Source organism: Parus major, chromosome 10, assembly GCF_001522545.3.
Source record: "Parus major isolate Abel chromosome 10, Parus_major1.1, whole genome shotgun sequence".
Lineage (NCBI taxonomy): Eukaryota > Metazoa > Chordata > Aves > Passeriformes > Paridae > Parus > Parus major.
The window spans coordinates 5,252,645-5,280,491 of NC_031779.1; the positions used below are offsets into that span (position 1 = coordinate 5,252,645).

At 39.0% G+C, this 27,847-nt stretch overlaps 1 protein-coding gene and 1 long non-coding RNA gene across 4 annotated transcripts in view; one reads left to right on the forward strand and one right to left on the reverse strand.

Annotated features, from left to right (window-relative positions):
* APBA2 (amyloid beta precursor protein binding family A member 2) overlaps nucleotides 1-27,847 on the forward strand; it is a 39,864-nt gene that overhangs the window by 3,855 nt on the left and 8,162 nt on the right. For 2 of the 3 annotated variants that reach the window (XM_033517065.1, XM_015638763.2), the window contains exons 2-10: nucleotides 7,356-7,436; nucleotides 8,621-8,657; nucleotides 13,376-13,521; nucleotides 14,835-14,870; nucleotides 16,438-16,524; nucleotides 20,916-21,101; nucleotides 23,811-23,990; nucleotides 25,054-25,266; nucleotides 26,064-26,183. In XM_033517065.1, the coding sequence (XP_033372956.1) occupies nucleotides 7,356-7,436; nucleotides 8,621-8,657; nucleotides 13,376-13,521; nucleotides 14,835-14,870; nucleotides 16,438-16,524; nucleotides 20,916-21,101; nucleotides 23,811-23,990; nucleotides 25,054-25,266; nucleotides 26,064-26,183 (1,086 nt within the window). The remainder of the gene's footprint in view (nucleotides 1-7,355; nucleotides 7,437-8,620; nucleotides 8,658-13,375; nucleotides 13,522-14,834; nucleotides 14,871-16,437; nucleotides 16,525-20,915; nucleotides 21,102-23,810; nucleotides 23,991-25,053; nucleotides 25,267-26,063; nucleotides 26,184-27,847) is intronic. The other variant, XM_033517064.1, reaches the window with a different exon arrangement.
* LOC107209297 lies at nucleotides 14,879-27,073 on the reverse strand. The gene is made up of 3 exons (XR_004498930.1): nucleotides 26,793-27,073; nucleotides 25,282-25,371; nucleotides 14,879-14,995 (listed from the first exon to the last, which is right to left on the reverse strand). It is a non-coding gene; the product is annotated as an uncharacterized LOC107209297 (long non-coding RNA).

Below are 27,847 nucleotides of genomic sequence, written 5' to 3' on the forward strand. Positions count from 1 at the left end.
TTAAATCAAGACATACTACGTGTATGTCAGTTTTTGTAAACAATGAGCAAGCAGGAAGGTGCATTTGTTGTTTTATGCATGTAGTATGCTATCCTTAGCTTTTTCATGTTTCTGCTCCTCTCCTTTCCTGCCTCACATAGGTAGAATTACTGCCTATTATAATATTTACATTCCTTTAAAATACACAGCTATTAATTCTTAGCTCATGATAGATGCTAACATTGTTTGTTCTGCATGCTAAATACCAAGTAAAAAAATGTGATTTTAAAGGTTCTTGTCACTAGGTTTGCCCCAGAAAATGATCACTTTTTAAGAAAGACCCAACAATTTACAGAGAAGGAAAAACAAAGTAAGCGTCTTGTTTGACTTTCAGTGTGGGCCAGTCTCATGTCTTAAATACACATTCTCAGGCTTTATTTGTAAATACTTCTAGGGAGGCACTGAAGGGGATGATCAGCACTAGACAAGTCTGAGGGAAACCTAGAATACATTTAGAGTATATATTTGTTCTAACTCACTGCTTAGCACCATCCCTATTCCTTGCAGGTTTTCCATGCTTATGTTATTTAAGAATGCCTCACATCTATGAAGTTAAACTGACTATTTTTGGTATTTTATAACAACTCAAATTTAACTGTTCCCTCAAACTAGGAATTTTTTGCATATCCATTTGATATATTGGTCATCTCCCAGCTTATTGTTAAAGTATCACATGAAGAATTTTTCTTTTTCTCTTTCTAATTTAATTTCATATGTTTTACCTTTAGCAGAGAAATTGAGTCTGGTCAGACGTGCCACTGATGTAATTCTCCTGAATTACCATGGTTTTTAATGTGACAAACACGAATTAGCTGACAGGTATATTCTTGTATGGAAGAGGATGAACTGAATGACTCCTTCAACTGACAGTAGTGTGGTATTCCTGTGAAAAAGTAGTTGCTTTTTTGGAATGCTGTTAGATTTGCTTCAACACAAATATTACTACAATTGTAGTAGTTAGCTACAGTAACTGTTGGCTTGGAACATTAACAATATTCAACACAGGAATGGCTTGACCAGGTGAAAAATGTGAGTAATCTCGTGTTGTAAATGTGTGCTTGTACTGAACAAAATATGAGCAATGGCCTAATCTAAACCAAAGCTGAAACCACAAAAAAGCTTTTCTCCAGTTCACTGCAGCATAGCCCTGTCCTGCCCCCACAGCAGGATGGCATGGGACAGTCCCAGCCCCATCCTGCCACCCCCACCTGCATTTGAAATTTCAGTTTTTCCTGTTGCATGTGCAGAATTAGCATCATTAAAGAACTGTAGAAGCAAAGAAGAAAAAAGCAAAACATTGGACAGCAGCTGAAATAATAAACAATGGAAGACATCTTTCGCTCTAATCAACTCCTATGTGTGAGAGTTTACTCTGTTCATCCCAGCTATGATCCTGCCTTTGAAGCACTGGCATTGGCATGGCTGAGAGCTATTTCTGCTGGGGAGGGGCTGAAGATGACTGTGGAACTCAACACTTGAGCACTAACAGTTTAATCAGCCCTTCTTCCTAATGTCTGCTCTAGGTAGATTCCAGACTTCTGAGAATGTGTCCTCTCCTACCTTATTCAAGCAAATCTTCTTTACGAACAGTAAAAGAAAATGTTTGTAACAGCAACACCACCTTACCTCACCTCTACCCTTTTGAAGAAACAGGAATTTGCCATGAAATTTGCCTCCTTTACAAAGGAGGACCTCAGAGAGAAGTCTGCTTTTTAATGATGCTGCCTATGATACTAATTCCTACTGCTTCTCCTATCTCAATCATTCTTTTAATTATTATTATTACCTTTGAGAACCTAACCAAATATGCTTATACAAACTGCCCTAGTAGGGACACCATGAGCTCCTGCAGTGTCAATCTGCTTTCACAACTTCCATATAGGCTATGTCCTTATACTTCCTCAACATGGACAACCAGAAAGACAAAAGATCCCTACAAAAATTCGTGAAAGAAAATTTAATGAAGCCATTCTCTTTTTCCCCCTCCAACAGCTTTGCACACATCAATGATGCTACTGTGCTTCCTTTGCCTGTGCTGGTAGAGCTCAGTATTGACACAAACATTTATTTCCTTCTCTCAGGATGGGGACAGTGCTCTGCTGCTGCAGAGTCCAAATCCAAGTCTTTTGTCCATAAAAGAATTCACCTTTAGAATAGCGTGAAGAAACTAAAATGATGGACAGTTTAGAAAATGTGTATCTTAGGAATATCTTGCTGGAAGTCAGTCTGAGTATTATGGGATGCATTTGAGAACAGTTTGTAGAAACCACAAATGGGTGTAGATGAAAAGTATTAAAGAAGGTTTCTGCATTCTCCTGTGCGTTCTAAGCAGCTGTGGGGCAGAACAAATAAATAACTGTTACTAAGTGACAGTTCCCAAACCTACTAAGTATATACTGGAAAGTGCTAAACAGTCCAAACATCTCAAACAGTTTCTCTGTGCTAATTGGCCAAGCCACAGACTTCTAGCAGTCAGCTCCTGATACCAGTCGACAGCAAAATCAATGTCTGTTGCCTAAAGATGCATTAGCGACAAAGCCTTCTCAGGAAGTTTAAATCAGAAGGCAGCATGAGCTCCTAATTACATCTCCCTAAGAATTCAGCAGAACTGTTTCTCTGAACTCAGGGCTGGTTCTCAATTTTAAATATATGCAAGGACAAAGGAAAAAAAATGTTTCTTTGAGGTGGTAAAAATAAATTGGCAATTATTTTAATGTCCATTGAAATTTGATAGAGTACTGAAATAATTTTGTGAAACCCTTAGATCGCTCAACTTATTCTGACTCCTCTTTTCCTAAACTTGACTTGCAAACTTGGAATTACTCATCAGAAATTTCTTTCTCTTCACTCCTGCCATGTACTAGCACCACCACTAAATTAACACATAAGTAATGTAATCTTTGTGAGAGGAGAGTGTGAAGTCTGACCTTTTTCCTGTGATCACGATCAGAAAACCTTCAGCTAGTCAAGAACTGCCTCATCAGTCTGTCTTGGCAGGAGTATCCTGCTGGGCCCAGCCCCTCCTGCTGACAATGTTACCAGTGTTAAGGGTAGCTAAGGCAGGGCTCAGGGAGGTACATTAGGCCATCCCATTCCACAGCAGCAGCCTTCAGGAGGGAGGTTATTTCACTTGTCCAATTTAACAGGAATAGGACTGCCATAACAGACTTGATACTAGGCTACCACCTCTTCTTTTAAAGGATATTTTAGATGCACCTTGAGGTGAGGACACATCACCCAATGATAAACTGTCAGCAGGAAACAACACATTACAGAAAGTAGTAATGGAAGTTTTGTCCTTACATGGCAAATATAAGACCCATCTGCTTTGCTTTTGTTCTAGAGAAACAACAAACCTGGCTGAAAGGTCAGTCAGGTCTATAGGTTTACTTGTTCAACAAGTAACAACAATTCTATCCATTTACCACAAAACATCTTTTTCCCAATAGATATTTTTTTCTCCTTAGAGCCTACCACAAGGAACCTTTTTCAACTGGAACCCACTACAAAACATCTCTTTTCCAAACAGCTTAGTCATCTTCAAGATGAGTTTCATAATATATAAGCCAGTACACTGCTCTCTGAACACATTATTTGCTAATGTCAAACAGCATTGCTGCTAAAGAGATGGGCAGGTGTGGAAGATATGGCTCATTATTTAAATGTTTAAACATACTAACAAAGCATTGCCATGCCTTTGAGCTTTTCTCTCAGACAAATTGTGGATAAATCAGGGAAGGGAGTAACCTGCTGCTTTGCAGGAGAACGATCCTCAGCAGGAAAGTGCTTCATCAGTGCTGAGCACCACAGCAGCTCTCAGGATCACAGGCAGCAGCTGGGAGGAGGACCAGTGTTGGTGAGATGAGTGTTTGACTGACAAGCCAAACAGCTCACACTGGAGCAAACAGCCAGGTGGTACAGAGGAGCAGAACTCACTCCTCACCAGCCTCCAGCAACAAGAGACTTCATGCTGCAGAAAGGGGTTATAAAGGTGGTCTGGCTTCCTGGGAGGGGCCCCAAGGAATTACCAGGCCTGGTAATTAACCACCAGGACAGGGCCGGACAGGGTGTGGGTGGAGTTTCAGGCTCGCTATGGAAAGATCTCCACAGGTGCTTCAGTGATCTCAAGTAAGTAGGGTCTGATTTTCCTCTCAGTCTAAAACTGACATTTTCTGCTGCTTCATGTTCCTTCACATGCTGGACACTGCCTCAGTATTTTCTCAGAGGCAAAAGTATTAAAAACACTACACCTACACTACATAATATTTTTTCATCCTTGCATTGCAGAATCTTTTATCAGAATCTTATCCTAGGGTGACAGACTTTTAATGTAGCTGTGCCCTTGTGCTAATATGCAGTCAGTTCAAAATTTCTGTTTTTGTTTTAGGTACTATTCTAAATTACAAGCCAGGGTATAAATTAATTATAATACCTTGTGTTTCCCTCAAATGTGATTTTTCAGCTCAAACCAGCAACATAAATTGGAAATTCTGTAAGAAACATGAAGAAAGCAAGTATCAAGTATGACAATTTACTTCACATTAGTCAGATCACTATGACACAAGTATGAACCAACTTCCAGCCCCAATGAATATTAGAATTTATATTTTCTAAAAATTATTCCATAAAGAAGCTCCAAAAGAGTCCCTTGGTCTGGAGGCATGCCCTTCCAAATGTCCAACACTACATCGTTTGTAGCTGTGGATGCAGCCTTGCCTACAACTCTACATAGTTCTGTTCCTCAACTCTGTAAGTCCTCTGGAGTGAAAGGGACTTCTCCCTGCACTTGCTTCTGCAGGCAGTTGTTGGGCACAGAAAGTCTGAGAGAGGCACAGCTCCCTTACACAGACTGCTGCTGAAGGCTGTGCTACCTCCAAAGCTGGGAGGATCTCAGTAATGTCATGTTACAGTCAGTTTTGTTTGCAGGAAGTGCTCACAGTGACACCTACCCCTCTCCATCACAACCTATTTAAATAGCAAAGTGTTAATAGATCAGCCAGTGGAGGAACATATTCTTTGGATAGATGTGCCTAAAAGGAATGGATGAATTCTTTCTACCTGAGATTCTGCCTAATTAATCAGGGCTGCTCAACACACAGACAAAACTCTGTGGGAAAAATAACAGCCTTCATTTTTGGACACCAAATAATAACAAAAAACATTGGTTATGTTCCTTGTAGAGGTGATGTGTTAATTGATTCCACTTTTTGTGAATTCTGCTTGGGCTTCTCTTTGGAAGCAGGAAGTGCATAATAACCACATACAGACTACATATGTGACTGGGAGCAAGTAAGCTTTGTTCATGGTCCTGAGATCCTGAAAATAGGAGTTCCAGTAAATCACACCTTTGAATAAATCAAAATTGGGAAGCTATGCAAATGTTTGGCCAGATTTTCTATTAGGACTGTGTGGGATTACATATGCAACAATTACCACAGAGCATGAATGATATCATGATCCCCAGGGTTGACTGAATCCACTGAGATGGCAGATTTGAGACACAGACCTATTTCAATGTTACAGCACCCAGGTGATGCTTATAAAGGCAGACAATTCTTTCTTTACATGCAGGTGCATTTTCAGTTCAGTCAAGTGTGTGGTAATCAGAACTGACAGAGCTTTAAAAGTAGTGACATTCTGTTGTACAAATTACAGTTAATGTATTTACTGTTTAATGTATCTTCATTGTGGCCATGTCATAATCCCTGCTTAAAGGCTACTTGATCTAAATCCTGCCACTTTAGGGAATCATGTATGATTATTATGCTTGTTTTATTAAAGTCCTCTACATATTTGTTTACCTTATTAATATATTTCACTGCACATCAATACAGATTGCTCCCTATTAGTTTAGCCATGCAATATAATTAGATTTGTCTTGTCTCAAACAGAATTGTGTTTATAAGCAGGGATATGGTGGGTTTCCCAAGTTTAGGTGTATCTCAGACTTCAGTCTCAGCTAGTTGTTTTGTTCTTCAAGTCCTGCTTACTATTTGGGAAAATCTTTGCTTTGTGTATGTTGTCTTACCTGAAAATTGTCATTACTGAGCTCTGATGTGTCTGCTTTATTAGCATAATTTGTTCTGCTGACTAAATCTTAGTCATAGGGAATAATTTGTCTAGAGGTGAACATAAAGACTTGCTTTGCCTGCAGCTACATACTGCATTTGAAAGTCAGAAGCCAAGGAGTTAAATTCCCATTTAACATTCAGGCTGACCCTTTCAAATAATCCTCAGTGATTTCCATTTGCACAATTGTCAACACAAGTTTTTATTTCTGAAGCTTTACAATGGCAGTGGCATTTTAGCCCTCATTTTTATACACTATAGGGAAACTAAGAAAAGAGAGAAAATGAAATATCCTAAACCATACAAATTTGTTCCAGAAATCATCTTGGTTTTCCAGATTTGTAACACTGAAAATCTGAGCCATGAAAACTTCGCTTTCTCGGTACTTGCAGGACATGGGCACTCTCCATGCTGGGTGCTGGTGTTGTATGACTTAGGTCAGGTGTGGAAAAGAAATTCTGCCCCTGAGACTACTAGAACAGGAAAAAAGGGGTGGTTTAAAATAGTTAGTGTTTTCTTTGTGCATGATTTTTTATTTTCTCTTCCACATTTCTTCTGAAGCCTGAGGCTGTACTGCCAGCATCCTGTAGATTTGCTTGGCCCACGAGGAAGGACATGCCATGAAGTATCTCCTACAGACAGGATCCTACATTCAGTGCTAGAATTCTGTTTTTCAGATTAGAGATGGCCATTAGGTCTGTTTTGATTTTGTACAATATTGAGAATAAACACATTTAAAAATTCTGCCTTTGCTTTCTGATTTATTTGGGCATGATAGCATTTGACTTAATTTCATATGAAGAATTTTCATTGACATAAAGTAATTTAAATTTAAATCAGTACTGTAACTGCTACTTCATGATAATTGAAATGTCCTATTATTTATATCAAAGTAGATATTTTATTATAATTAAACAGCTGAACATTTTTATGTGAAACTGATATTTGCTAAATTACAGTAGGAAATTCCAACTGCTCTATCAGATTATAGATGTACCAGTACTGAAAATTGGTATATATGTATACATGGTACCAGTAATGAATACTGGTTGTGCATAAATAACTTCAGATAAGTAATGGAGAACATGATAAATAGATTTTCATATGTTAGAGTTTTGTGTATTTTTATTTGATTTAATCTGGTCAAAATTTTCTTATCATCTTTGTATCATCGACTTCCACTGAAATCTCTGCTTTTTTTAAAGCTTTCTAGAAAACAGTCTGAAGTCCTTTCTTTTTTCTTGCAGGTGTGCAATGGTTTAGAGCAGCCCAGGAAGCAGCAGCGTTCAGACCTCAATGGCCCAGTTGACAATAACAATCCCCCTGAGGTAGGTACCTGGGGCTGCCAGTTGTGCTGCCTGCCTTCCTGCAGCCAGGCTCCCAGCAGGAAAAGCAGCCCTCACACTGTCAGCCTTCTCTCTCTCATGTACACAAACCTAGGCTCCTTTTCTTTTCCTGAACTGACAATAAATATCATATCTGCCTACTCTGAAAAGGCTTTGAACTATACCCATGAATTTTTGCTGCCTCATCCATTTTATGTAACTGTCTATGGCATGTACTCAAGCCTAAAATTTTCTGACGACACGCAGAGTAGGGAGAACACTTCAAAAGTTCTCTTTTTGGATTATTGGAGTGCAAAAGTGGCATCCAAAAGAAATCGTGTTCTGCTTCCATTCCTCCCCCACCCTCTCCCAATGTCAATCCTGGCTTAGTCAGCTGTGAAGAGACACAGTGATAGACAGACCTGCTCTTGTCACTGAAGACTGGAGCAAAGACATCTGAGAAAGCAGAATGAGTTATGCTTGGGGCTAGACACAATGAAATGAAATTGAGACTTAAAAGCAGAACTCTCTTATCTCAAAACCATAACATATTTAGCCTGTAGCCTGTTAAATTAACGAACAGGCACATTTCTAAAGCCTTTTCCCATAATGGAGAAATCAGCCTCTTTCCTGGAAATGGGAATGATTGAGGAGGCTGGCAAAAGACAAAGAATGGAAGGACTGTATCTGTTCATTGAGACTAGGGACAGTAGCCTAAGAAGAGCACTGTTATGTCCCCTGCTAAGATTAAGTGTAATTCTATGGACTGAGCAGTCAAGGACAGTTCTTTTCCTTCACTGACCCAGAATCTTGCTTTGTAAAACATTGTTAAACATTCTTTATTGGAAATTTGGGATATCAATAATGGGCAATGTGATCTAGTAGGCAACTGATTGTATTGGGAATTGCTGGTTTGTATTGTTCATTTGATATCTGACTTCCCAGGCCATTTTTATGGTCTCCCCCATGCCTCCCTTGTTTTTTTGTCTGGTGGGACCTTAAAATACTTTGAGACTCCAGAGTACAGAGCACTGTGTAACAGGTTGGGTTAATGACTGCGATGTAATATGTTCAGTGTGCTAAACAGTGCCTATGTGACAGTGGTCAGCTGTTTAAATATAATTACAATTCACTTCATTATGTGAAAGTTATTTTGTTACAGCTATACCATTTTTATTTCTCAACAGACAAAGAAAGTGTCTTCCTTTCCAAGTTTTGTTGATGGTAAGTTTGACATGCATACTTAAAGCAGGATAAAGTGGAAGCAAATACTTTAATAAATATAAAATATCACAGTTCTAAAAACCAGTCAAACCCAAGAGAACACAGCTGAGAAGTTTAAGTATGGAAGTATTTAACATTTTCACTCTCCTTATGGAAATGTCACCACTAGGCAATGGGTGCCTAGTGGTGACAAAACAGGAGGAGCAGGTAGAGCTCCCAGAAGGATTCAGCTGGAAATGAAGAATGGCTACAAATCTGGAAGGGGTTAAAAAGGATGTAACAGTGGGCCCCAGCAGGAGATTTATGAATGTGTAAGAGCACTGTGTTCTTCAGGGCCCATTATTGCACTCTGGGAACCTCAGTTGTCCGCACAAATTGAAAGGTTCTCCTGAAATTACCAAACAATGGTAATCCAGCCCTCTGTTCAGGAGCTTTCACATGTTTATTCAAATTCTTCTGCAGTGCTATTACATATATTCTGTTTGAAGAAAAATAAGTCAATTTATTAACCAAAGTAGATGAACAGAAATAAAACAGGATTGTACTGAAAAACATTACCATTCTCTGATTCACAGACAGATGAAGAACTTTTTATAGGGAAAATGCACACAGCTCTTCCTGCAAAGCAAATGACTACACTGTAAAGAGAGAAAAGACAGTAGGATACTTTCAAGACACCAATACCTTAGATCTGCCATGAACATACACAATAGAAGCCTTAAAAGAATGTGAAAAAAATTGTAATGCCATTCTCAACTCAGGGAAAACTTAATGCAATTTAGAATAATATTAGGATGTCTAACACATTTTTCTTTTATTCCCTGATCTCACCATCTTGACAAGCATTTTCTGTTTCAGTAATTTTCTTAAAGAACTAGAACAAACGGAAAGTTCAAAGATTGTCCCTTCAGGTTGACATCTGAGGGATATTACATGGAACACTTGGCACATACTGGCTAACAGGCCTTAAATAGAGGTAGATTTAAATGCATTCCCTGAGGGTAGCAGAGACAAGAAAGCAAGCTGATGCTTTGTAATAAGCATCTGCTGATTGTATAGTGGACAAGCATAAAGCAAGGCCAGCACGCACAGAACTTTAAAGCAGGCGAGACAATTCCCCCCTCACAGCGCTGCAGATACAACTGCACATGTTAATTTTACTGGGATAAAAAGGTTATGTCTTTTTCTTTACATACCAGTCAGCTCACTACTCTGCTGGAAAGGGGTCAGGATACCCTTTACATAATATAATACCTTTTTTTAGTTCAATCATTTTGCTTGCTCTGATTTTTTTCTGTAGTGGCACAGTATGTGAGGATAAGCTTTCTATTAGGCTTTTTCTATTGCAGGTATTATATGACATTGTCTAATACAAATAAATACATGGCTCACTAGGAACTTATGATAGCTTACATGACAGCTCTCTGAACTCAGAGAAAAACACAGTTTTTATAATTAATTTGTATGTAGAGTCCCAAAAGGGGACCTTCTTCAGGACCCTTCTGCGCATAAGAAAAGATTCTGCCAGCTAACACTGCTGTTCCCTGAACTTTGACAGCAATACCACAACCATATTCTGGTTATATTCCTATTCAGTTTTAAAGTACTTTCGGCATGACTTCTTAACTACAGTAGCTATATCCATGTTTCTGTTGATATATAATATTTTTCATATGCCACATGAACATAAAAAATACCTTTTAATCTATCATATCTCAATGTCCTTTGCTGTTAGAATTGTTTCAGTAGTAGCACCACTACATGCCCATTAGGAGTATTTAGTTCCATGTCCAGTGGTTCTGGCTTTTCTTCACTCTGTCTTATCACCATAAACCTTATTCCTTTACACAGCAACAAGCATGATGAAGTAAAGAAGTCAGTCAGAAAATGGGAGTTGTAGATAGACATTCTGGAAGGGGACTTATGCCCTGTGTCCATTTACTGCTTATGAAATATCTGCTGCAGTGCCACACATCCCAAGGTCTCAGTGACTTCATGGAGTCTGATATTTCAGTAGGAAGCTTAACTTCTATGCTCAGAGTGCAGTCTCTAAATACTGAGTCCTTGGCTTATATGATGTTAAGTAGACATAAAAATGCATTCCTAACAAATTAATTAATTCAGTTATGCTAAATTATAGATTTTATTTTTTTTTGGTTGAAGGGTTTTTTTTCTTATTTCATGAGTACAAATGTTAATTTAAAAATGTTTGGACCTAGTCTCCTTAGTCTAGAAATAGCTTTATACTCGTTACATTAGCAGATCAGCAGAAAACCAAGTAATCTCTATCGCCTTGACAAGTGTAGAATTTTTTTCAGAAATAGTTATCTAATGCTTAAGCACCAATATTCTACATCAAATTCCAATCTTTTCTCACATCAAACTAACCTTCACCCATTTGAAACCTGTTCCTTCTTCCCTTCCTCATCAGTAAGACTTTACACATGCTTGCAGTCAAGGGCATGCTTAAGTGCTCTGATGAGCTGGGATTTCAGCCAAGTCTGCATTTTTGCATTATTTAAAGCAGACAGAGATAAGGGAAGAAAATACTCAGGTGACCCAATTTGACCCTGGCAATTTTCAGCACCATTCCATCCTTCCAAGACATGTCTTGTTTTACCTGACAGTTGCTTACATTGCCTTCATGATGGGAAATATTTTCTGCCCAAGGTGTCATGTCTTTTTTTGTCTTTTTTTTTTCTGTATTATCTACTGCTGTAAGCATTTGCTGCTTGCTGTTGATTTATACATGATGTAGCTGACTTTGTTGCTAGTACAATGATTCTGCAAAACATCATTTTTTAAAGCTGTGAAGACACAATGCAATGACATCCAACCAGAAAAGCCCCCAGTGTTTAAGGAATCCAAATAAGCAACATTAGGATTACAAAATTGCTTAACACCCTAGATTATTTCCAAGCTCAATAATTTTTTTCATACAAATTAGTTAAAAACACCATTGATGTGACAAACAGCCAAGACATGAGAAGAGTTTGTTTCCTTTGTAGCATCTGTAGGTTGCACAGACCCCAAAGGTACCCTGGGCATTTTGCTCGATGTAGTAATGACCGTATGAGAATTTGCACAAAGAATTGCAGTTTTACTTGTCTTCATACACAAACATTTCAAGAAAATTAATCTAAATTATCTACTAAGGGAGTTTACTTAAACTGATTTAAACATGTGGGTAAGCCTATTTCAGAGTTAAAGCAATCTTGATTCAATTTAGTCTCATTTACTTAGCCCGAAGTGAATGAAAGAAAACAAATTAAAGCTACTTTAATTTGGAGTAAGCATGTTGATGCAGGTATCTAATGAAGTTTTGCTACCTTAACATTACATTCACGTCATAAATTAATTTCCCTCTCTGCTGCCCTTGAAACAAGATGTCAATATCATGCAACGTTAGAATTTTGTTGCATGCTGGAAGAAGTACAGGTGTATGAGAGACTGAGTTTTAGATCTAAACCAACAAATGAATAACACCATCAGAAGAGGCACCTTACAAAATACATCATCCATCTGCTGAAAAACATACTGGTACAGAGATGTAAGCAAAGAGAAACAGTGATACAGGAACCAAGTTCTTGTGGAATTTTCATTTTCTTTGATTTCTTCTAGTGAATTAAAGCTGTAAGAACAAGGATTGTTTTTTGAGATATTGAAACACTTGGCCTTTATGAAGAGTTTCAGTGACTTCTACACTACTAGCTTCTCAAGGATTTCTTTGAGGGTTTTCATACTTATAGTGAAGATTGTTAAGATATTTTTTTATGCTTTCCCAATACTTAAAAAAAAATAAATTCCACAGAATTCTATTGTGAGTTATAATGGAGATCTAAACCATTACTGGATTTGCACAGATGTGAACTAAATCAAATGTGTTCTGTGGTATATAATTATCCTTTTGAAGATTAAAACTATGATGTTTGATAGCAAACCAAATAACTCCAATTTGTGTGAGCATTGTTAGTTAATCTCAGGTCTCTGAAGAGTACAGGACTGCTATAATTATATATCTAAGTGTTTGTATACCTTGAGTACTGAATTACAAAGACTGTGGGTTTTTGCTGGGGGTTGAGATTTCTGGCAGGAGGATTTGAGACCTGCAGGGATGAGTGTCAGCAACACTGCTTATAGAGGAAAGTCACTGCTTTGTAATCATGTTTATGTTCTGTTGGAAGACTTTTGCTAAATTAGAATGGGAATATGAAGAATAGGAAATCTCACTAGAAGATGTATGTGTAAACCACTATTTCAGTACATTTAATCAGCATAGCATGCTATATATTTTTTTCTCTTCCACATAATAATCTCTCACATTGACTTGATTATAAATAAATTGAACACTGAACAATAAACCTTTTTTTAAAATGAACATTCCCCTTCAGTGTCCTTTTTCTCCTCACACAAGATTTTTATACTTTTAAAAAAATACATTAGAAGGTCATCAAGTGGATCTAGCTCAAAGCACATTTCTTTTATAAAACGGTTGAGGAATTAAAAATGTTCGCTATCAAGAGATTTCAGCCATACTCTGAATAACCACTCTTTACTGTCCATCTAATCAAGTTGGATGTAAAGGTAAACAGCTGAATAAAGAGGATAGTGAGCATAGTCCCAATTTTACAAAGGTTGTTCAAGCCTCAGTATTCTTTATTCAGTTTCTCATTTCCCCACTCCTTAGAAAGGCAGTAACTGTAAATGCCTCCTGTCAGTTCCAGGACCCTGTGAACCTGAGGACCTCATTGATGGAATCATCTTTGCAGCCAATTACCTGGGCTCCACCCAGCTGCTGTCTGAGCGCAACCCTTCCAAAAACATCCGAATGATGCAGGCCCAGGAGGCAGTGAGTCGTGTCAAGGTAGGGGATCTTTATGGGCTGTAGAATACTCTTTGATTCTTTAACAGCTGATCCCTGACTGCTGCAGGATCTGCAGCCTCAAACCTCTCCTGAGCTGCAGTTAGGTAAGTACAGATCAGTATTGTAAACACCATTAGTTTACAGTGCTTGCTGTAAAAATACATACAGCAAAATATAAATTATTCCAGAGTCTATTCAAAATTCTTTGGAGGCTGTTTAAAAAATTCAAGTATGAGAGACAGATTGCAATTAGAAAATATTCCAGTGGCAAAGCACTGGGATATTTGTTTGGCTGTGGTTTTACTCTTCTGTTATGACTTCCTTTAACTTACTACAAATTGAGAAAGTTAGTCTCAATATTATTGCTTATGACTTTTAAAGAAGAAGAATATTAATTTCTATTGTGTTTGGATTTGGTGTTATTTACAGTGAAAAATTCCTTTGCAAATAATGTATCATAGACTGCTTCATAAAGCTGTGTAAAGAAAATAGTTTTTTGGTTAAGAATCTACACAGGAGATTTTTATTTTAGAAGTTATTTTACCTCTGATGTAAATATCTCATCTGAATAACCACACTGTTAAAGGCAGATTTAAATACTAGGAGAAAAAGTATGTGCATAGTCAATGAAATATTTAATTGATAAAATTTGCATGATTTTGAAGGAAATGAGTTTGGAAAGGCCACTTACAAGAGATTGTCATGACTGATGATTGATTCAGCATTTAGAAAGAAATGGAATGCAAGAAAGGTCCAGTTCTTTCAAACTTTCCAAACCTTTCTGTTTCTATTTAGCATACTGTGATATCTCAAGCTACAGTAAGTAATTGTTGATTTCAGTTAACTCCCTAAAACCTGTTTTATGTATTAATACCAACCCCAGTTTGTTGGGGTACTTGAATACTCTAGTCAGTCATGGAAGAGAGCTTGAGCTGTGTTTTTTTCAACAGTTACATGTAGGTATGTGATGAACATGGAGACAAAACCTTGGCTTTAAGATGCATGTGCTGCAATTTCTGACTGATTTGGCAGGATAAGTGTTGGGAGCAGCAGATAACAGACAACACCTTGGTACCAATTCTTTTATAATCGATTGTCAGTGTGTATAATGCCATGAAATCCAATTATGCTAGAGAACTGCATAAGGTATAAACAAATCTTTCTCTCTTGCACATCCTTCCCCCACTGCTCCCAGTTTTTTAATTTTCTGCAGTCTGGATTCACAGTCAAAGTTTCCCTGACTTCCCACACTGTCTTTTCTCTTTCCCTGTGTGTACATCTGTCTGCATTCTTTTTTTTATGCTACTCCTCAGAGGATGCAAAAGGCGGCTAAAATCAAGAAAAAAGCGGTGTGTAAACTGTTTTTCTTGAATGCTAATGTTTACTTACATTTTTGTTGTCCTTGTTTTCCATGGAGTGTCACATCTTTCGTTACAGATCCTCATAAAGTTGTCATTTTGGTTTCTTCTTTGGTCTGCAGTAGAATAGTGAATGGAATAAAATTAACCCATTTTCTTCATTGTTCATTTGTTGGAGTGCCTGTCTGCTGCCCTTCTCCTGTTGAATAACTGTGATTTGTTTACTCCAGATGTACAACCATTGTTGTCTGGGAGTTGTTTTTGAATGTAATGCTTATTTTGATTTTACAAACCAAAGCAGTAAGACATACTTCCTGTGCCTGTGACTTACTGTATATTTATTAAATTATTGTTGATATTTAAAATCAAAATAAATTCACCACATAGTAGCTGGAACAGGTCATACAGGAAACATTGCACTCAGTTAAAAACAATACTTCAGATAACTAAATACAGTTGACAAAAATATCAGCATAAGGATGGAAGCAATACAAGAAGCCTCTGCCAAAGTATGTGCTTGCTTTGTATTTTACTGGAAAATAATTTGAATAAAATTAATCTAAATTAATTATAGGCATAGCTAAGCCTTTATAGCTCCAAAAAAGATTAGAAAATACATAATTCTCATCATGAGCCAGTGTCTGACCTGGAGACTGGTGCCTGCCTTTAGCCCAGGCTGAGACAATCTGTGGCCATTTTATTCTGAGGCGCTGCCAAGGGTGCTGCTCAGTAGCAGCTGCAGTAGTGCCCTTGGCCCAGCAGCCTGGAGGAACCTCTATGTTCCTTCTGGACTAGAGAGTTAGGGAAGCTCTTGGACAATGCTTCAGTGAAGGCAGCAGCTGCTTAGCCACCTCTTCTCCCATTTTCTCAAGTGGGCAGAGCCAGGACCCCCACTGGAGTGCAGCATTGCATTGTAATGCCTGTTGCTCTGTGGCTGTGCCCTCTGAGGGCATATGGAAGTGTTTCCCTAGTGAGCAGTGCTCAGAAAAAATTGTGGTCTAAAAATCCCTTGATTGCCTTCTGTGATATGAGAGAAACATTAGTTCAGTGCTCAGTTCTTTATTTTCTAAGGAAAAAACAAAAGCAAAAAAAAAAAAAAGTCCTAAACCCCACCACAGTACTGAGTACCAGTTTGCACTTTTTTTGGTGAGCTCACTGAAGGTGGCAAGGGCTGAACAGCTGATGGGGGCTAAGTCACCTTCTCAGTTCTCCTGCTTTCTCAAGTCTGGTGCCTCAAGTACTGAATTGCACCAGTGAGAAAGTGAGGAAAAAAGAGCCATACTTTTTCTCCTGTTTTGGCTATAAATAGAGAATTTTAATCCTTGAGCTGTCAATCCCACAGGCTCCAAAAATTCCCTCTTACCCAGAAGATCAGAGTAGGCTTCACTGTCTATGCAATAAATGTACTCTTTGCATGTCTTTAGAAACACCTTTGAATAGCCAGCTCTGTAATGGTTTAAAGTGCAGCTGCCTCACATCACATTAGGCTTGAAGCAGTCAGTGAATTTGTCATTCTGAAAATTAAAAATCCCCTTATAACAAAGCATCTGTCTTTTAGACCTCAGAGGGAGATTCCCAGGCCTTGACTGAAGTGGATCTGTTCATCTCCACACAGAGAATCAAAGTTCTAAATGCAGACACACAGGTAAGTTGGATTTAAACTCTTGGAGAATAATGTTGTTAGACTGTGGTCTTATACAATTAGTGGGACACTTCACTGAACCTTGATAAATTCAGGTATTCAGAGTATTCAGAAAGAGCTCCTATTGTTCTAACACTTGCTAATAGAGTAAGACTGAAACCTGTTTTGCTTATTTGATGTACTGGAAGATATGTTGCTATAATTGAGCTATAATTCAATTCAAAAAAAGATTCAAAAGCCTTTGAGAATGCATGAACACCACTCCTGTGGTACAGCTTCAGAACCCAGATTTACAGTCCAACAGGGAAGTCATTTGCTGCTTTGACTAAGCTGTTCATATCCTGCCATTTTTAACATTCAATCTCAATTTTTTTCCATAAATCACACTGAGCTACCATCCTCTTGCCTAAGGTAAATTATTAATCATTCATATCAAAGCAGCATCTGGAGACCCAGCAATGATCAGCCTCATCTTCTAGGAATGCTTATATATTCAACAAGAGGTGATCTTCATAAAAAGGAGTTTTTGAGGAATTTACAACTAAATACATATAATTTATACATGGAACCCAATATTTAGTAATCTCACAAGTTCTCCTAACTTTGGTCATACTTACAGGAAGTCTTCACATTTTCATTCTTATGAGAGGCATTGAAAAGGGCAATTTTAGCAATGTTTTGTCAGAAGTAAACCATGTCAAATCAATTGTTTTCTTTTGTTTAGGGGATATATTTGTCCATGGCACAGAAGCAGCACATGTCATCTCTGTACTTAGATAAGGCTTTAATATAATATTTTCTAGATTATATGATCTAGATATATAGCTAGAGAGAGAAGGCTTTTAAAAACTTCTGTGTAGTTATGTCTGATATATTGCTATGGGGCAATATAAAGAGAAAAAGGGCAGAGCAAGACTTATAAGCATGTTTCTCTAATGTAGCACTGTTTAGTATTTTCATAAACATATGGGAAAATAGAAAGAGAAAATGGTTCTTGAACTTGTACTTTGGTGAATCAGACCAGAGTTCAGAAATAATGGCTAAATGAGGAAATGAGCTAAAACTATAGGAAACACTTGAACAAAGCACTCTACATATAGAGTTTTGGTTTTATTTATAAATGTTTTTCCAACAATGGAAACTATGAAGCACCTTCTTCTTCTTCTTGAAATTTAGAACATCCTTTAATGTGAGGGTAATGATAGTATCTCCAAGAAATGGATTCATTTTCTTTTAATATAAGCAAATGTCCTTAACATGCCACTAGAACTCCCATGAGATGAGCCAGATGAGTGGAATAGCCCATCTAACATGGGCAGCAATATTTACAACCTGACACCCACAAATCATCCTGAAACTGCATTTTATCCACCATAAACAATTACCACTATTGGCTGTGACTCAGCCTTGTCTTGACCTCATGGTAACTTGTGCATCATCCACAGATTATATTACCAAAGCTGATAACTACTTTTTGCATTAGCAGAAAATAACATGCTCATAATTATCAGTGTAAAGATGCTTACAGACAGTTACTGATAAATGAACAGCTACAGTTTATAGTTGGAATGTATGGCAGTTAAAAGGTACGGTGTCTTTGTTGAATAAGGATTAGTCTTAGTGGAAGCCACTCTTCTTACTTCTTTAAATAGTTCAGCATTTCAGCTGAATGCCAATCTTTTTAAAAATAGAAAGGGAAGGTCCTTTGAAGTAGCCCACAAACAATGTCAAAGGAACTGGCATCTTACTCTGATGATCCCCTGAGATCAATGATGCAAAATGCAATGCTCCATCATGAGTGGTGTCTAATATCTGAGCTGTTCAACCAGATGAAAATAGTAACAGTGAAAATTGTTCTAATTCCAAGCTCTCTAGTGTTTGCCCTGGGGTTTTTTGTAGTTTTTTTTTGTTTGGTTTTGTTTGGGGTTTTTTTTTGCAGTGTGTCTTTCAGAGAGCTATAACAGAATAATTCCCATGACTTTTTAGCATTTTTGGCTTGGTAACACTTTTCAGTGCTGGTGAAGTTCCTGGCTGGTGTAATTACCATGGGTCTATTCAGCTGGGGCAGCTGGCAGAGACAATCTGTACTTTCATGACTTTGTCAATTACATAAAACCCTATTGCTACAGTATGCCATGTGTTTTAATGCATTTGTAGTGTTGTTTAGCTCACATGAGGTAACAGCTGAATGAAAATGTAAAATTCCCATTCAGAAAATGACATGCAGCAAGGTTCAAAATGCTGGGCAGCACCAGTCAGGTGCATTCCCAGGCTGGAACAGAGCCAGCAGTGGTGATTCTGTTGCCCTGAACAGCTCCAGGAAATGGCACCCCTGCCACTTTCTGGTTGCTTATGCATTTAGTTGCTGAATACATTTAGCCCAAGTTGAGCACCTGTTCAGTAGGAATGAAGTAGGAGCACCTTATGTTTGGCCACGTGCCTTGTTGATGGGAGGGGAATTCTTCCCTGTGCCACAGCTTTGTGGGGGTTGCACTCAGCGCCCCAAACCAGCAGAAGCCACAGCAGCTTCTCCCAGCTTCTTGCTCAGTCAGAGGAGCTGGGAGTGAAGCAACTAGCAAAATGAAGAAAGAAAAATAAAGATGTAGAGCTCACAAATGTGTATGTACAGAGCCTCTGGTGCATGATCGCCTCCATAAAACCGCCTGACTCATTAGGCTGTGTAATTCACACTCCCACAGGACTACAGCACTTTAAAGCTTGGAGGAATTCTTAGGGTTTTTTTCCTTCTGCTGTTCTTTGGGTTTCAAGAGAAACAACAAACAAGATTCTAAAAGAATTCCATGGAAAGGAAGGGAGAATCTGAGAAAGGGCAATCCAGACAGAACAGAACAATGGCTTCAGAAAGGCCTGGGAGAGGCTGAATTTCTAAGGACAAATATAAGGACAACAAGGATGGAATGGATGGGACTAGAAAAAGGATAAGGGAAAGAACTGAGAGGCAAATGGGCAGAGATGGAGGGATTTATGGGAAAGTAACAAATGAGAGGGGTTAAAGAGAGATATTGGTAAGGGAAAATTGAGTACAATGGAATATGGAGAGAGAAAGGAAAAAGTCAAGTCACAAGTAAGTCAAAAATAAACTCATGTTTACAGTCACTAGATAGTATTTGCCTCATCCTTAACAGGAAAAATGTGGAAGGGATGGGGGGAATGATTGCTTTCACCCCCTACAAGGGGAAAATAAAAAAACCTCAAACCCTTTGAGTAATCTCTGTGTGATGATATGGGCAGAAAGCCTTTCTTGGCAGGTGAGATGAAATGCCTTCATTTTCCCAATGCATTCACTCTTGTGCACACTGCATGTATGATTACACCCTTACACAATACTCGGTGCACACTGCTGAAAAGCAATTATCTCTGCAGAGCTCCCAACATCCTGCTGAGAGATGTCCATTAGAAAACATTTCTCCATTCTGACAGAAGTGCTGTAAATCCTCCTGAGCCCCCACAGTGCTTAGAGACACTCCCCCAAACCACCTCTTAACCATCATTACTTTTCATAGGTTAGGGAGAAGCATTATTTCAAGCCTGAGAAGAATCATTACAACAATTTTACGGGCAGTGATTATCTTCAGCAAGACAAGTGGTTCTAAGAAACAATGATAATTTATATTTTGTCTGTCAAGTTAAATTGTACTGAAATTCTTAAAACAATTACTTTTGTTGACTTGAAGAACAATCCTTCTTCCTTAGGCCTTAGAATATTTTTCAACTAATGCTAAACTAGTGCCAAGCTGTTTACATAAAGAGAGCTACTGCTTATATAAATTATTAAGTTGAGAATTATCTTGTACTACATTTTGATGTTCTGATTAAGATGGAGTTTGCTTGATGCTTTTAGCTGTTCAGGGTGAGGCACAGGGATGGTCAGGACATGTCCTCAACTAGCTTGATCAGTACAACTATTACGCTTCTGGTTGTTTCTAGTTTGAGCAATAGATAAAACCTGGATAAACTCTCCAAACTGACCAGTGACCCCAGGCAGAAGCAGTTTTCTGTGTGTGCCCTTTCCATTTCTTTAAGAACAGTTCATCCTCACTACAGCAAAATATGTAAAGAAATAACGTAATTTTCCAACAGCATGAAAATAAATGTAAAACAGTAGCATAGCTTTTCATTCTTGCTTTATAGTAGCAACCAGGCTGTATTTGCTCAGGCAACATTTCATTCAAGCCAATGTCTTGAACAGCCACTCTGCTTCCCTTGGGAATTGGGGCCCATCAACTGCGGAGGGAATGTCCTGTCTGGGCACATAGGAAGTGCTTCTGTAGCTTTTGTGTTTCTCAAGCACCAGGCTGTCAAGGAGAGGGCAGATGCAGTATTTGTTGGAGAGCAGCAGGCATGGAGAACTGCTTTGTTTGTGCTTTGTGCAGGAAACAATGATGGACCACGCGCTGCGCACCATCTCCTACATCGCAGACATCGGGAACATCGTGGTGCTGATGGCGCGGCGCCGCATGCCCAGATCCGCCTCCCAGGACTGCATTGAAACCACTCCTGGTGCCCAGGAGGGCAAGAAGCAGTACAAAATGATCTGCCATGTCTTTGAATCAGAGGATGTAAGTAAATGGAATCAATTCATTTCAACAACATAGGTCATGTAGAGATCTCTGAAGTCAATGGCCATTCAATGGGAAAAATTAACCTGTGGGATATCATATTGATCATTTATCCTGGATTATATCCTTTAGTCCAGCAGGTTGGCACAAAATGACACACATGTGCCTCCAGGCACTGGGAACCATTCTGGAGCTCTTTTTAACTGAAGCCAAGTTGCTTCTACTGCCTTAGCAGGGCTGCACAAGGCTGCCTTTTATCCAGTCCTGGTTCCCTGGCTCCTGACCTGTAGTTGTATGTACTCTTAAATATGCCACTTGATCCTTTGGTATTTAGGAACACATTCAGCTGTATATTTTTCAGTTCTCTTTTTTCATCCCTAGCAAAGATTACAAATTAGAATTTTTATATAGATTCATAAGAATTCTGTCCATCGTGCTGATGTGCCATCCCATTCCTCTGGTGACAGAAAAAGATAACCTTGCTTTACTGCTGTTTTATAGCCAGGTTTGGGATTTTAATGAATTAGGTACTCATGTCTGAAGTGGCAGACCAAGGGACTTCAACCTAAAACATTTATGGAAAAATGTACCAAGACAGTAAAACATCAAAAGCAAAACTTTTGTCTTTTTCTAACTTGACAGTAAGAGGCAGTACTATTTCTCATCATCACTGTTATCACAGGAACAGCTATAGATACATTTTCTAGGTATATGTATAGATAAAATACCAATTAAAAAATAATGGAGTTCTTTGGGTCAGACAGTCATAACTCAGAGGTTGCATATATTTTGAGCTAAGCAATCCATTTTCATTATTTTAAAGCAATTAAGCCTGTGAAGGAGAAAGGGTATTGTCTAAAGGTTAGAGTGCTAGACTGGGGTTGTTCTGAGACCCTGTTAGCTCAGCTCTGTCACAGCTTTGCTTGGGTGACCTTTTCACACAACTTAATTACATTATCTCTAAGTTGTGCATAATGCTGAAGGCTTTCATAAACATTCACAAGACCTCGGAGATAGAGATGAAATTAAGATGTGAGAACTGGCTGTTACTGGCAGCAATAGAATAGGGTATGACATCTGGAGATGTTGGTTTTGGGAATGTAGAATGAAGGCAAAAGGAGAGGATGAGCTACAGAGAAAGCAGTGGCAGTGGAGATCAGGAGGACTCAGTAAGGACTGGTGATGAACTTTAATAATGGAATGATATGGAAATGTCCTGAGTGAATTCTGTACTATCATACTGCCCAGGGCAGTGGCCACGGCACCAAGCCTGACCCAGTTCAAGAAGCATTCAGACACTCTCAAGTGCACAGAGTGGAATTTTGGGGATGTCTTGTGCAGACCCAGGAGTTGGACCTGATGATCCTGATGGGTCCTTTCCAACTCAGCATATTCTGTGATTCTGTATAAACCTCCTGGTATCAAGCAAAGACTTGAAAATATGCTTTAAAATATGAAGAAACGATTTGTGACTGGCTAGGCTACTTATGTCCTTGATCTTCTAAAGTCATTTTCCAGTCAAGCAGATCGGTGCTTTTGTGTACAGCAGCACAAATCAAATAAGGAAACAACCTTTTAGCATCAAAGAAAACACTTGATCAGTAGATTGTAAGAAGATACATAGATTTATAATCTCCAGAAAACCCTATGCATTTGAAATGCATTTAAATGCATTTAAACAGTACTGACTACTTAAGAAGTTGTGTTGCATTTCCAGAATACAGGTTTGATTAGCGATATTTTTAAGGAGTGTAAGGTGCAATTAACATCTCATATCATCAGGTGTTACACATATGCCCCAATGACCCCAGAAATGATGACCCACAGAAATACAACTTAACATGGCATTCTCCTATGAGCTGCAGTAAACTCAGAGTAGGGAAAAAAATAATTCAAATGTAGAAAAAGTGGACTATACATTCCTTTTACTGATCTCTGTTTCTCTGTGTTCCCTTGCCATCTAGTGGAGAGTGCAGATAAGTGCTCCAAATTTTAAGAAAGAGAGTTTTGAATGGGTGTTCCCAACATTAGCAAGCTTTAATCGTGGCTCTGGCTGCATTCCTGAAATGATCCCTGACACTGCTAGTCGAGGTGTTAATGGGAATAGCTGTCCTAGATGTGCAGTGTGTAAGCAGGGGTACTGCTGGTTTGCTGGGAATGTGGGACAGGCATCATGGCAGTAATAGGGGAGCAGATGGCTGTGTTGAAGCAGTGTTTTCAGTCCTGGAAAACCAGGGTGGAGAAGCAGCAGGTGACACCACAACCAGAATCATCAGTGCACATACGTCTGTTCAGGCATGTGCAAGCAGAGCATCCCTCCTCTCCTCACCCCTGCAGACAGACTGTGTTCAGAGGCAGGGCTTGTGGCACTCTTCCATCAGCTCTGCTGATGCTGGGCCGAAGCCAGGACTCTCCAGTGTTTGTTGGAACGGGTACATGAGCAGCATATGGCTGCTTGCTACTGAAACATACTGAGGAGGGGAGAGCAGCAGGGGATTTTAATGGAGTTTGCAATTTGATTTTGGATGTAATGGGTTCTTCCTGTGCAACAGACCTTAAAGTGACTTTATATCCATGCTAATGCAGAAACTTTGCAGGATCCTTATTTTGATTCTGTCTAAAAATCCAATCTCTCTCCTGGTTTCTTTTGGTTTCTCTGGTAAACTGTTAATCTGTCCTTTCTCTGAGCTGTTTTTTTCCACATTCTAGGCACAGCTCATAGCTCAGTCAATTGGTCAGGCTTTCAGTGTGGCTTACCAAGAGTTTTTAAGAGCCAATGGAATTAACCCAGAGGATCTCAGTCAGAAAGAATATAGTGACATCATCAATACCCAAGAGATGTACAATGATGATCTCATACACTTCTCCAATTCAGAAAACTGCAAAGAGGTAAACTGGTTTTGGATTTTTATTTCAGATTGATCCATCCTTTATTTTTTCAGAGTAATGTAGTTCTCAGAAATATCTTTTGGCATTTGTAAGGATGATGTTACAAGTTCAAGATGTGTCCTTTGTCAGTCTTGTGTACTAAAATCAGCTTTATGGATTATTAGGATTTCTTGTTTTCATGTTCAGGATCTTTCTGTTTCCACTGATCAGAACAGTAATAAAGTACATTTACATCTGAGCTAGATAAGCTCTGTGCTATTCACAGTACAGACTGTAAGATGATTTTATGTTTCACCTAAGTACTGACACAGAAAGAGCTGACAGAGTTGGGGTTTTCTGCAATAGATAACCTCTGCAGAAGTCAGCTGGCCATCAGCATTCTCTGTCCTTCCACATTTGAGAGAAAATAATCCCCAGTATTTGCTTCAAGAGCATGTTCTGTACTTTTAAACTCCTGCTCCACTTCATAGATGTTAGCTGTGCTGTGGTTACTGACAGTTCAGGAGAAGGCATCATTTACATAACATCAGGGATCTTACCTGAACATGCTAGGCATGAGTATATTCCATATTTAACAATATTAATAATAATAACTTTAACAATCATTAAGAGATCCTTGCCTGAAAAGAAGGACAGACAAGTCCTGAGATCAAGAGACAGCCTGAGCAGTGCTGGCAGGAGTGGAGCTGAACAAAGCCTGGGCTGCAGGCACTGCCTTAGCCACAAAATGTTAGAGCCTCCCTCCAGCTGCCAGGTTCCTCAGACAGAAACTTCCTTGGCATTCATTCCCTTGGCATCCAGTTCCACCACTTCCTACAGAGTTAACCATGGGTTAGTGTTCTGCTTATTAAATCTCTATGACCTTCAACAAACAAGTGGAGGATGCCCCTGAAAACAAACAGCTGTGTGTTCCACAGTTAACATTGAAGTCATGCTACTACCTAATGGCAAAGAATAGAATTTGGTTTGTGGTTTGTAGATGTTATTTGGGAACAAGTGAGATAATCATGCTTGAAGTCAGAAAAATCAAAGCAAAATAAATGTTTTTCCTTTTTAATTGCAGCTCCAGCTAGAAAAACAGAAGGGAGAAATTCTTGGGGTAGTGATTGTGGAATCTGGATGGGGATCCATTCTACCCACCGTTATCCTGGCCAACATGATGAATGGAGGCCCTGCTGCACGTTCAGGAAAACTGAGCATTGGAGACCAAATTATGTCCATTAATGGCACCAGTTTAGTTGGTCTACCTCTTGCAACATGCCAAGGGATCATAAAGGTACCCCCAACTTACAACTCTATGCTGTAGTTTGTAAGCCAACAGAGGTGTAATCTTCTGACAAGTGATCCTGTAGATTTCCAGCAGATACAATTTTTCATATCACTGCAAAAAAACCCAGTAATCTATCATTAACAAAAAGCAGAATTGGAGATTCAGGTCTGATAATGCACAGAAATTTAGGGCTGGAGAACACGACTGCAGTTTTGTTACTGGGCTATAACAAATGAGGGCAGGTCTGTAAAAGTTGCCTAAATGAAGTTATTCAGCTGTCTTCAAAGGTTCAAACTTCCTCACAGCCTCCAGAATAAAATATGAGGATTAAAATCTCCTATGCTTTTTTGAGCTCCATGCAGATAAAATGGAAGGAGGCTGGTAGACTGCAGGGCAGACCAAGTGAGCAGATGAAGAATCTGAAGACACGATGGAATCTCAGAATGCATTATCTTTAGTCACAGAGACTAAATCTGATGTCTGTGCAGATTTACCAACAGCAGCAGAAGCAGGAGATTAATTAGCCAGATGCTGGAAAGGGCAAGCAGTAGTCAGTTTTAGTTTTTATTGAAAGATTTATTTAAATTTCTGTAGCAATTAAAAGCAAAATTTTAATGTTTTGTTGAGCCAAGTATCTTGGGAAATAAATAAGAGAAATGTATCCCTAAGTTAACAACTAATTTCTGTTGCCTCTAACTGCTCTTTCTCAGATTAGCTGCTGAACACTCTCACAATTAAGAAATCACAGATGAGGGCACAGTAAGATTAATTTCAGAAATATTGACTTTTGGAATATCTTACAGGGACTCAAGAATCAGACACAAGTCAAACTGAACATTGTCAGCTGTCCTCCTGTTACTACTGTCCTCATAAAACGGCCAGACTTGAAATACCAGCTGGGCTTCAGTGTACAGAATGGAATTGTAAGTTTCTGTGTTCATTGATTGTTTTGGGGTTTTTCAAAAAACATATGGAAGTACTGAAAGAATCTTGCATGACCTCACTTTTTCTACTGTTTATTAAAACCTTATAGCCTCTAAATAATACAATGCAAATGGATGACTCTGGGAGAAATTCTTGAGGGATTTTCCTACATAATACAGCAACAAGATTCGTAGCCCAGATTATTTGGTGCAATAGACTGACCATGTAAAACTGTCATTAGTGCCAGAGTTGCAAGGAAAAGTTATGCTGAAAAACGTTTTTACAATTATAGCACTTTAATCTTAGGTCTGATTCTGTTTCTCTTTTTAAAATTTCATTACACACTCACTAAGACTTTTAATTTTCCTTCTGCTGTGCATAATATATGCATAATAATAATATAATAACATATAATATATGTTAACCACATGGTAGTAGGCAAAGGAATGAAATTGTGACCTCCTCTTCTTAAAACTAAACTCCTATAAAAACTAAACCTCTCATTACAAAGTACTAGGTTGTGGCTCAGGTACCCCTTCTCTGTGTGCTGCAGTTTCCCTGTAGTAACAGCAGCAAAGAGGGGAGCAAATGTGGCAGGGAACACTTACCCCAGGCAGCTCAGGGTCCTCCTCTTGCCGTTCCTCCTTCCCAAGCCGTTCTCTGACACCTTTCCAAAGCAAACTCCCCACACAACTAGCTCAGGTAGTCACTGGCCTTTCTGGGGGCTGACACTAGCATTAGAGACTGGCTGTAGTGCAGGACCATCACCATTTCCTCTTCCTCCAGTCTAGGAAAAAAAAATAATCAGGCTGCTCACACAGAAAACTGCATCACAAAGTCTGTGGGCTCTGTCCCCTGTTCTGTGAAATGCATCGATTGAAGTTGCCAGATCTCTGTTTGGCACCCTTTGAAGAGCTGGAAGAGTAGCAGGTAACTGTAGGATGTGGCTCATAGGCCTTCCTGTACTTGGGCAAACAGAAGGCTCAGGAGTGGGTTTGCAGCTCTCCTGGCCATCTCTCAGTTACTACTCCAGCCAAGTTTAAAATGTTCCTACCTAAGATCACATATAAAGGACACTGCTGCATGCCCTGGCCCAGTGGATGCACTCTAAAGTGATTCCTACCCCAGGATCTGGTTTCACCCCATCTCACAGAGGGTGCCCTCTTTGAGGCACTGAGCTCTTTCCTAATTGCTCACCTTTGTAAATCTTGTATGTTCCACTGGTGCTATGATCAAAAGAAGAGAATACATTTAAGGACCAGTAAATATCACTGTGATGTGATTATCAAGTTTTCATGAGCCCATTCACAGCTTTGGTGGGGGTGGGATCAAGCCTGGGGAAAAGAATCAGGCTGAGGTGGATTAGGAGCATCCCATGCCCTCACATGGACAGGGAGTCTGTGACAATCTATTCATCTGGTCCCTGCTAATCATCTCCTTCATGATTGGAGCCTCAGCTCTCAGGAAATTCTGCAGGCTCTGCTTGTTTTCGGTCACAGTGTGCTCCTTCCATCTACTGGCCATTTGTCACACTGGCAGATCATCATTTCTTCCAGTCAAATGAACAACATTCAGATGACATCAAATATAAAGTTCACCAAATTCAGCAAAAAAATCCTTTTCATATAGAAAAAAAAAAAAAAAAAAGAAAGCCTGGCAGTGC